The sequence below is a fragment of the Mus caroli genome, unplaced genomic scaffold (assembly GCF_978045245.1).
Source record: "Mus caroli unplaced genomic scaffold, Mus_caroli_1 scaffold_2, whole genome shotgun sequence".
NCBI lineage: Eukaryota > Metazoa > Chordata > Mammalia > Rodentia > Muridae > Mus > Mus caroli.
The window spans coordinates 141,935,324-141,946,262 of record NW_028227257.1 but is presented as its reverse complement, the minus strand read 5'-3'; the positions used below and the strand labels follow the sequence as shown (position 1 = coordinate 141,946,262).

The 10,939-nt window shown below is 48.2% G+C and overlaps 1 protein-coding gene across 1 annotated transcript; it reads left to right on the top strand.

Moving 5' to 3' along the window:
- Positions 1 to 4,453: 4,453 nt before the first annotated feature.
- On the top strand, positions 4,454 to 5,634 carry LOC147005931 (golgin subfamily A member 2-like). The gene is made up of 4 exons (XM_085828558.1): positions 4,454 to 4,492; positions 4,602 to 4,742; positions 4,884 to 4,971; positions 5,366 to 5,634. The coding sequence occupies exons 1-4, from the start codon at positions 4,454 to 4,456 to the stop codon at positions 5,632 to 5,634; spliced, it is 537 nt and encodes a 178-aa protein (XP_085684684.1).
- Positions 5,635 to 10,939: the final 5,305 nt, after the last annotated feature.

The following is a 10,939-nucleotide window of genomic DNA, read 5'->3' as shown; positions in this document are numbered from 1 at the left end:
GTTCTCTGCCACATATGCACCATGGCACATGTCACACACACACACACACACACACACACACACACACACACACACACACTTGACACTCCTGGGACTCCCAAAAGAGTTCAGAATGTTCTCACTGCTGTCTGTTATCCACCAAAAACTAGATGGTAAACCTAGCTCCTGGAAACACTACACAATTTGGTTGCATGATATGGAGAAACCCAGTGAGGACCAAGCAGAAAGCCTCCTCCCTGTGGGCCATTCTCACAGTCCTGGTCGGTACTGTCCAGGCTGCTGGGCTCCTCATCAACACTCTTGTTTACTATGGACCGGCATGCTACAGTACACTACTGTCCTGTCGAGGGGGTGTGCCTACATGTACAGCCTGTTACTGCAGAGGTCATAGACCATACTGGGTCATCTCCTGCTCCTGTTTTGCTAAGTGGACATGGTATGTCTATGTCAAATCGCCTTCTAAATACATTTATGCCTATCCATCAGTACTGATGCCAGCTTTAGTCAGAGAAGCTGGGTGTTTTCAGTGGTCAGTCATTACTACAGATAAAATCATAACTGGTCAAGTGCTGACAGTGTGACTGTTAAACCCTGAGCCCTAAACATCTGTATTACCTTTCCAAGGTTCAGGGAACATCAGGAAGGGGGTGGGGGGAGGAAAGAATGAAAGAGCTTGGGTGTTGTGTTGAAAATCAGGAGCTAACACCTAGACCTTGCAAGGTTAAAAAAAAAAATACTATTTTTATGGCTGGGTCAAATTTACAGTCTCCTCAAGAGTAAGAGAAGGAAGCAGCCTGGACTAAGAGCAGGAGGTCTCTTTATAACAAGCAAGCGAAGAAAAAAACGCAATTTCAAAGTTGTTTTTATGATCATAAGAAGACAGTTACTGGCATACCATAAAACATTTCATGGTCAGTCAGTTTTTGGACCATATCATGAAACAATGGAAAAATTTGTGACATGTAAATCACAGGGTTATAGAGGAAGCACAAGCAAAACAAACAAACAAACAAACACAACAACAAAACAAGTCAACCTTCAGCTTGGGATATGATTAGAGAAAAACATCATAAGGAACAATATAGAGCCGGGCGGTGGTGGCACACCCCTTTAATCCTAGCACTCAGGAGGCAGAGGCAGGAGGATTTCTGAGTTTGAGGCCAGCCTGGTCTACAGAGTGAGTTCCAGGATAGCCAGGGCTACACAGAGAAACCCTGTCTCGAAAAGCAAACAAAACAAACAAAAGTAACAATATAGAAAGAAATCAAATTCTAACATTATGTGTAACGAGGAAAAGAAAGAAAGTGTGGAATCAGCTCCACAAAAAGCTCTCGGTCTGATCCTCAGCACCTCATGTGTGGCGTGTATAACTATGTATACCTGCATAGGCATCGCTGGGTGTAGCTGTGATCCTATCACCTGCGAGATGGAGACATAGGGTGAAGAGTTCAGGGTCATTCTCACCATCCACTAGCATAGCAAGTTAGAGGCTAGCCTAGCCTACATGATACTCCATCTCAAAAAACAAAGCATCATCATCATCATCATCACCATCATCATCGTGACATAAGAGCCCAAAGAAGGAAGGAATGATAGTGTGCTCTCTTCTGAGCACACTATTCTGTCTTTTAAATTGTCAGTGTCACTGTGATCACCTCCATAAGATGCACCCAAGACAGGGCTCATCAGCATTCCATCCTAGAAGGGGGTAGGGCTGATAAGGTTCTATCCCTCCCAGATGATTAATCCCGGACCGTTACTGAGACATTTTCTTCAGAAGCATATACCACTGTTAAGTTGCTGTTATAAATAACCTCTAATCCATGCCTCAATTAAATGTACTCTTTCACAGAAAGGAAGAAAAAAAAAGACTAATACAAACAAACAGCATTAATACAAAATAAATGTTGGAAAGGATCTGAGAAATCACAATTCTTGTGCACCCAGAGCGGAGGAGAAAGATTAGCAACATGCCTTCATGGCCGCAGGGGAACAGATTTGGGTGGGTTGGTTTTTCCTCAGGTTTCCACTCTCCAGAGAGACCCTGAAGTCTTTTTCAAGAATCTTGAACTTTGCACTTGTACTCCCTACTACTTGGGAACCAGAGAGTCCCAAGTCAGGCTCCCTGGGATGCACTGCATCTATAATGTGGGGTAGTTCCTGGGAAACTGAACTTCACAGCTTGAAACTTCCCCAGACCATCTCAACCTGAGGTGCCGAAAGCCTGGGGGAGGGCATGAGGCATTTCTGAAGCAGCTTTTATCTTTGATTCTCCAGAGACATGATACATATTAATGGAGTTAGGGGTGGCGTTTGCCTGTATTTGGAAGATTATAAGGACTTGTCTCTGAAATGAAGTTTGGACAGTGCCCTTTCTGCTCCCACAGCTCTAAGGCGACATGTGCCTCTCCCCATGGGATATGTGGATTCAGGAAGTACTGGTGTGTTGTTATTCTAATAAATGTGTTAGAAAGGGCCCCCTGCTGGAACTAGCACCAGTCCTTGGGTTTGGTCCTAGTACCACATAAATGGGGAGTGGTGGTGCCTGTCTGTAATTCCAGGACTCAGAAGGTAGAGGATTGAGGATAAGAAGTTGAAGGTCACCCTCAGCTACATAGTGAGTTTGAGACCAGCCTGAGATACACTGACCCTCGCCTAAAAATTAATTAATAATTTTAAAAGCTTGGCGTTGTGAGTTGTGGCTTGGTAATAGAACAATTGCCTGGATTATACACAGTCTGGATTTGATTTTTAAAAAAATACTCTGAAAGTTAGGGATGGTGGTGTGGACAGAAGCTGATCATTTAAGACCAGTCTGAGCTGCATAGAAGGACCCTCATCTCAAAACAAACTCACAGAATCATAAATGAGACTTAGAAATGTAGAGATGCCTTGGAAGAATGCCAAGCGTGATTAGGAAGAGGAAATGTCACCGTGGAATATCACCAGGGCTATTGGTGCTGTGCCAGCTGCTGCTTCAGCCTGCCAGGTCCAGCCTCAGCTTTCTCTATCTGCAGTATAACAAGGACCTAACCAAAGAGCGGGATGCCCTCAAGCTGGAGCTGTACAAGAACAGGTAAGAATGGGAAGGAGGCCGGGCAATGGTAGCGCACGTCTTTAATCCTAGTACTTAGGAAGCAGAGGCAGGTGGATCTCTGAGTTCGAGGCCAGCCTGGTCTACAGAGTGAGTTCCAGATCAGCCAGGGCTACACAGAGAAACCCTGTCTCGGAAAACCAAAAAAAAAAAAAAAAAAAAAAGAACAGAAAGGAGGCCAGGCTCTCTGCAGCCTCAGTGAGTAGAGTGGAGATGTGTATGTAGAGCTGTGCTCTGTTCCCAGCCATGCACCTGACTCATGCTGTGGCCCCAGGTAACTCAGTCTCTCTGAGGCCTGTCCCTTGTGACTCAGTGCTTTGCCCTGTGGCTGTGTGGCAAGGCTCACTCTGAAATGTGTTCCTTTCTGTTCTTGGCTCCTTCTTTTCTGCTCTGCCTCTGGCCACAGCAAAAGTAATGAGGACCTGAGGCAGCAGAACTCAGAATTGGAAGAGAAACTTGAAGTGCCCATGGCAGAGGAAGCAGCTGCACAGTTGGGGGTGGAGGAGCTGCAGAAGAAGTTAGAGATGTCAGAGCTGCTGCAGCAGGTGAGAGGCACAGCCCTCACCCCAAGGCCCAGTCTCTGCATCTGTGGGGGTGACCTTCAACCACGCCCCAGATGGTTTGAACCTCCTCCTGGTTCTGTGGTAGAATTCTCCGGTAATTGTTCAACAGTAGAGCCTTGACCACATAGTGAGGGTGTTGTGGCTGTTACATTTTCATTTTTGAAGTGTCCTCACTGAATATATATACATATATATATGTATCTCAGTAGGGCAGTAGTGGCGCATGCCTTTAATCCCAGCACTTGGGAAGCAGAGGCAGGCGGATTTCTAAGTTCAAGGCAGATTGGTCTACAGAGGGAGTTACAGGACAGCCGGGGCTATACAGAGAAACCCTGTCTGGAAAAAGAAAAAGAAAAAGAAAAAGAAAGAGAAAGAGAAAAGGAAAAGAAAAAGAAAAAGAAAGGAAAAAGAAAAAGAAAAAGAAAAAAAAATCTGTCTGTGTTGAGACAGAACCTTATCAGTGGCCCAGGGTGACCTGTAACACACCAGGTGAGCCTTGAATTCATGGTAATTCTCTTACCTTAGCCTTCCAAGACCTAGATTGCAGGTGTGACCCCACCCCCACCCCCATGCCTGTTGAAATGTCATCATTCTGTTTCATTTAAATGGCCCGTGCAGGAGTCTGCTTAGCTCCTCCTGTCTCTTTCTCATAGGGCAATGACCCCAGGTTGTCATCCTAGCTCAAGCTCTTGTGGGGAGCACGTCAGCGGAACAGCCCAGGCCCCCAGACCTAACCCTCATACAGTTCTCTAGCCAATCTGCGGCCTCAGGAGGTAATGAGCAGTTACAACAAGCCATGGAGGAGCAGGCTCAGCTGGAGACCCATGTTGGCCAGGTGTGGATCTGGGGGGGGGCGGGGGGAGGAAGGGCATGACCCCAGATGGCCAAGGGCAGGTGAGGACCAAGGACACAGCCCTGCGTAACGTGTACATTGACGGATGCAGCTGATGGAGTCACTGAAGCAGCTCCAGGTGGAGAGAGACCAGTATGCGGAGAAGCTGAAAGGAGAGTGTGCCATGTGGCAGCAGCAAATGTGGCAGCAGCAAATGTGGCAACAGCAGAGGGTACAGCAAACGGCGGAGCAGGTGAGGCCTCGCCTCCGGTGTCTTTGCTCTTCCTGAGCATCAGCGTGGAGCAGCTGAGGGGTTCGGGGCTTTGGTTTTGCAGAGGTTGGACTGGGGATGGATGGTGCCCGGGATCTCCAGCGCCCCCTGTGCCTTGGGCAGGTGCACACACTGAAGGAAGAGAAGGAGCACAGAGAACGGCAGGTACAAGAGCTGGAGACCAGCTTGGCGGCACTCTGGAGTCAGATGGGTGGAGTCAGATGGGTGAGTAGGGCAAGGGTGACCTGAGAGCAGAAGTGGGTCAAAGGCCATGAAGGTGGCTTCCATTGCCCTGGAGGGCAAGTGGGTGTGAGAACATTGTAACCGGGGCAAAAGGTCTCTGCCGTGACCGACCAGGTGACAAGCCTTGCCATCTTTCTGAGCATGTGTTCCTCTGTGCAGAGCAAGATGGCATGTCTACTGCTACCCGCTGAAGATGACTGAGCATCACAGAACTGTACTAGAGTGGTTTGAAACGCTTACCGCTTATCTCGTCTAAGATCCTGACAGAAAAGAAGCCAAAGCGTAGGGCGGGGAGCTTGACTCCCACTGGAGTCTGAGAAGCCTAAGGTGGATCCCTTCCCTGTGCCTGCTTCCTTTCTCAGAGGAGTTGCCATCCCCAGAGCCTCCAGCTGGGCCCTCGGAGGCCGAAGAGTGGCTGCAGGGAGAGGCTGAGCAGCTGCAGAAGGAGCTGGAAAGTCTAATGGGACAGCTGCAGGCCCAGGTGCAGGGCAATGGGAGCCTGAGTCACCCAAACCAGGAGCAGGAAGGGTCAGCCCTGGAGAGAGCAGGCAGAAGAGCGCAAGCAGATCCTGGAGGGCACGCAGTGATCGCACCATCATCAGCAGAGCGCAGTCCCAAAACCGAGAGCTAAAGGAGCAGCTGGTCGAGCTGCAGGCAGGCTTCATCAGGCTGGTGTGGAGCCTGCACACCCCTCCTTACTCCCAGGGAACACACTCACCCCTTTTGGTCAGCACCCACAAGGGATGGGGTGCTAACCACCTCTCATGAGGTGGTAGGGGTGAAGGCGCTCCATGATCCAGAGCCCTAGGATGTGCGGGAATGATCCAGCCTTCCCTGGTCTGTGGGAAGGAGCACACATGCAATTCTGGGGACACCAGCCACATTAGGTCTTACTGAGGGCTGCTTTCTGGGAGAGCTGCAGGAGAGGCTGGGGGGAGCTGCAGGAGATGGTAAATCCCTGGAGGTGGAGGCGAGAAGACAGAGAATTCAATATTCCCCTTAACTATATAGCAGGCTCGGTATGAGCTCTATGAAACCTTGTTTTAAAAAATCACATACGGGCCAGGCGTGGTGGCGTACGCCTTTAATCCCAGCACTTGGGAGGCAGAGGCAGGCGGTTCTCTGAGTTCGAGGCCAGCCTGGTCTACAGAGTGAGTTCCAAAAGGAAAAAAAAAATTACATACACTAAGCTGACGAGGTGACTCAATAGATGAAAGTGCTCACTGCACAAACCTGATGACACACGTCCAATCCCTAGAACCTATCTATCTATATAAGGGTAGAAAGAGAATCGACACCATGAAGTGTCCTCCTCTGGAAGACGGTTAGAGCAATTAAGTATCCGTGAGTTCCCATTATTATGTAACCATGGCATTCAGGTGCCTCCATTTTAAAGGCTGCTGTATAGACAGGGTCTGGCAAGGTGGATCTGGAGGCTGTTGCCTGCATCTTCAGAAATCAGTGGCACCAGTGTCCAGGAAGGTCCTCTGCTTGTCCCAGACATTACAGTCCATTACATCCTGGACTGGCCTGGTTTCAGCCAGTTCTCTTCAGTGGGCAGTCTGTGGGGTTGAGAGTGTTCCCAGGGCACAGAGCACAAAGACTCCATCTGGCCTCGGGCAGTGCCCAGACGCTGCCCGCCCCCTGCTTTCCACCAGCCTGAACTCTGCCTATGTCTGCTGACCTCTGACATTCCTGTAGAGACCCCAGGAGGCAGAAACAGTCAAAGCTTTCAGAGTGTCTGCCTGCTAGCGGGATGAATATCTCTGAGATTAGCTGCCATGAATGCAGGGTGGCACTTCACGTGCCAAAGGTTGGCTGGCTCTGCCCTAGCCCTCGCTGTTTGGCTCCAGAGCCCTCATTCCAACTGGGGTAGGACAGAAACCTTATTCTTCTTGAATGGGAGGCCTCCATACCCCTATCTGCACAGAACCCTACCCCCAACCTCAATCTTCCCTCACCCCCACTCCGGGGCTGGAGTTCCCTCTGCTTATGGCTTGGCACCAGAGCAGCTCCAAAGTCAAGATCCCCAGGCTCTTTGTAAGCAGGCATTTTGTTGGTAGGGAAAGTCATGGTTCCCAGGATGTCCACCCAGCCTGCACGGGCTTCTTTGGATAAAGTCCTGATGGGTACTAACAGCTGCCACTGCCTGGATAAGCTCCCCCCTAGAACAGCTGGGCTTTGGGAAACTTCTGCCCTCTATCCGTATCTGGTTTTGCCACCCCTCACCTGCAGAACTCAGGCATTCGGCCTGGCCTCTGATATCACTCTCTCCATCTGTAAAGTGAGGTGATGTCCCTGATCTCCCAGGAATATTGCAAGTGGGTTCTTAGATGTGAAAAGGCTCTATAAGGGCCCATGGGAGACACTTAGAAAGATAAGGCACAGAGAACCCTAACTAATCCCAAATGCTAAACCAGGCTGTTGCCCTCTTAGGACCTCATGTTAGAGCAGGGCCAGTGTGAACAGTGGGCAAACATGAGATAACTAGACACCCGTGGCAGCTTTGCTGTCTTAATTAAATTTCTATTGCTGTGACAAAGACTGTGACTATATTAGACAGGGTACTCTATAGTAACAGAATTACAGAATGATTTGTCTACTATATAATCTATATATTACATCTATATCTATATCTATATCTATATTTATATCTATATCTATGAAAGGTCCAAGAATTGTTAGCAAGAGCAAGAAGGCAGAGAGAGAGAGAGAGAGAGAGAGAGAGAGAGAGAGAGAGAGAGAGAGATCTTTTTTCTTTTTGGTTTTTCGAGACAGGGTTTTTCTGTGTAGCCCTGGCTGTCCTGGAACTTACTTTGTAGACCAGGCTGGCCACCATGCCCAGCTGAGAGAGAGAGAGAGAGAGAGAGAGAGAGAGAGAGATCTTGATCTTCCTTCTATCATGTCCTTTATCTAGGCTGCTAGCAAAAGGTGTGGCCCAGATTAAAGGTGGATCTTTCTACATCAAAGATCTGGATTAGAAGTGGGTCTTCTGAGTTCAAATGATCTAATTAAGAAACAAGAAATCCTAACAAGTATGCCTAGTCGTTTGGGTTTTAGTCAACTTCCGATGTAGTTGGGTTGACAACCAAGAACAGCCATCACAATGACTGAGAGCATCCTGGGAGGAAAGGATTTAATTCGGTTTAGTTCGTTGTTGTTTGAGACAGGGTTTCTCTGTGTAGTCCTGAATGTCCTGGAACTCACTCTGTAGACAAGACTGGCCTCGAACTCAGAGATCCACCTGTCTCTATCTCCCCAGTGCTGGGATTAAAGGTGAGTGTCACCATTTCCTGGCTCAGCCGGCTCTTATGCAAGTGCATTGAGCTAAGAGCCCCCCTCCCCGCATATCAGTTATTGATCAAGAACACGAAGGAAAATGGAAATCGGGAAATGGGTTTCCTCCATTACCTTTCTGTCTCCTTCCTGATCTCTCAGGGGGTGACACTGAAGTGCTCACCTTGCTTCTAAGTCTCGTCCACAGCCTCTGACATCCACACATCCCAGCTGCTCTAGTTCCTTCTGTCGCTATGGTAAATGCTCTGACCAAGAGCAACTTAGTACAAGGCAGGGTTCATTTCAGCTTACACCTCCAAGTTGCAGTCTATCACCCAGGGTGGTTAGGGAAGCAATGTAAGCAGAAACCTGAAGGTGGGCCTGCTTGCTAGTCCTTGCTGCTTCATCTCTGACTGAGAAATGCACAGTCAAGAAGTACAGCAGTCCCACAGAGGATGATGCTGGCTGGCTGGCTCGAGCTTAACTACCTTTCTGAAGTGTTCAAGTACGTGAACCTACAGGGGACATTTCTCATGCAACCATCAAAAGCCACTATATATTTGTGCATGCAACTACATGAGCATATGTACATATGTACATACCACGCACACTTACGTCAGCACGAAGAGTGAAATGTGAGATACATGGATAGCACTACCGTAGAACAAATTCTGGTGGAACTTTAAGTACTTACAAGTTAAAGCAGAGGGCACAGCAGAGGGTGGCTCCCTACCTAGGAAGTCTTGGGAACCCGGGAGGCATCTGTTCCTCTGTGGGAGGATCCCTCCAGGTAACTGTAAATGGCACATGCCTTCTTTGAAGAACCTTCTGGAAACCTCCCTTTGCTCCCCGAGTCTCAGCTTCTGAACCTCTTGGGTTAAAGGTTGCTCCCTAAAATGGACCTAGGGTTACCAAGATGGCTTAGTGGGTTAAGGCATTTCCGCCAAAGCCTGATGAGGACTTGAGTTCAATCCCTGGGACTCACAGATGAGAGAAGTGACCCAACTCCCAAAAATTGTCCTCTGACCTCTGCATATGTCACACACACACACACACACACACACACACACACACACACACACACAAATAAATGGAGCTAGAGGGACCCAGAATGGTTTGGGGGTGACAAGTGGTCCCATTTATTTTCTCCACAGCCTTGACTCTCACCTTCCCACATCTGTGTGAAAATAGCTGGCTCAGTGTGTAATCGCTGCAGGACAAACCCTTAGTCACACTTCCAACCTGACTGACACCTCCAGAACTGAAACTCAAAACCATGTACACAAAGGAACCTCCTTCTAGAAGTACTGGGTAAGGTAGCTCAGGGTTGCTTACCCGAAGGCTCAGCAGCATCACTGTGATCCAGGTTTTTTTTGTTGTTGTTGTTGTTGGGTTTTTTGTTTTTTGTTTTTTTTTTTGGCTCAACATCCTCAACCATTGGCCTTAGCCTCAGGGGTTCAAGATGGCTACAGCAATCCTAGACATCACATCTGCATCACTGGTGTCCAGAGGTAGGAATAGGACTGGCTGATAACTTTGCAGTAGTTCTCCTTCAGACTGTTCCTCTCTCAACATCAGAATGGGTTACATGCCTCCCTCCGACCTTATGATTAGCCTGAACTTTGCCAAGGGCTACCTGAGTGTATTGGAGAAGGAGTGGATAGAGAGTAGGCCCTAGAACAAAGCTGGGTCTATCTGCAGTGGTGGAAGAAGGGTGGCTGGCAGCTAGCACTGCGGTCACATCACAACCCCCTCCTGACACAATACACTTTCTTCTTCTCTCCAGATTATTGTCTCTTCCTTCAGATCAGCTACTACCTCCTCCAGAGAGCCATCCCTGCTGTCTCTGGCGTCCTTGGAGAACCAGACCCCACCTTATGGCTCTGGTCACAGTTGCAACCATATACTTCTATGCGTCACTATTTGAATTCATAGCAGCTCCGCCCTAACTCCCCAGAGTGCAGAACCTGGCACAGGGCTGCGTTCATGATGTTTTCTTTTTTACAGTGCTGGGCATGGAACGTCAGTCCTCACACAGGCTAGGGAATAATTCTACAACTGAGCTACAACCTGGCCTCAACAGACAGGCACCTAGACAGATGGATGAGTGGGTCCGGCCCAGAAGGGACCTCACACACATGCTCTGGGTCATGGGAATTGTTGAAGCATCCTAGGCGGAGCTCAGCAGCTGAGCTCAAGAATAACTTTCGTAAGTAGCTGGGAGGTACCATGGAGAATAATTTTATTTTTCTTTTGGTCCTCCCAGATGAGTTAAATATTTTTAATGACCATCATTTATGAGAGGTTGTGTCATTTTTACCAAAACAAAGCTTTTATTTTTTTAAAAAGTGAAGAAAAACAACCATTTTTTTTTAAACTATGGGGGTTGGTGTAGAATTTGTGGAGTTCTGTGAATTCCTTCTTTCCCTTGCCTGGGGCTTCCCTGAACCCAGCAGGAGCCCATGTGGAGTCTAGGGCCCCTCTTTGGTTCCCCACTTCCTTCCCCACTAGTTCCAAATTTATTGAAAAACCCCAAAAGGGTGTACAGGGCTCAGAATTAAAATCAAGGTAAAATCAAGGTAAAAGATGAAGTTTGATGAGAAAATGACACAGGTGTGCTGTGCATTTTTTTTTTGTGGCTTTGATAAAACACTGATTTG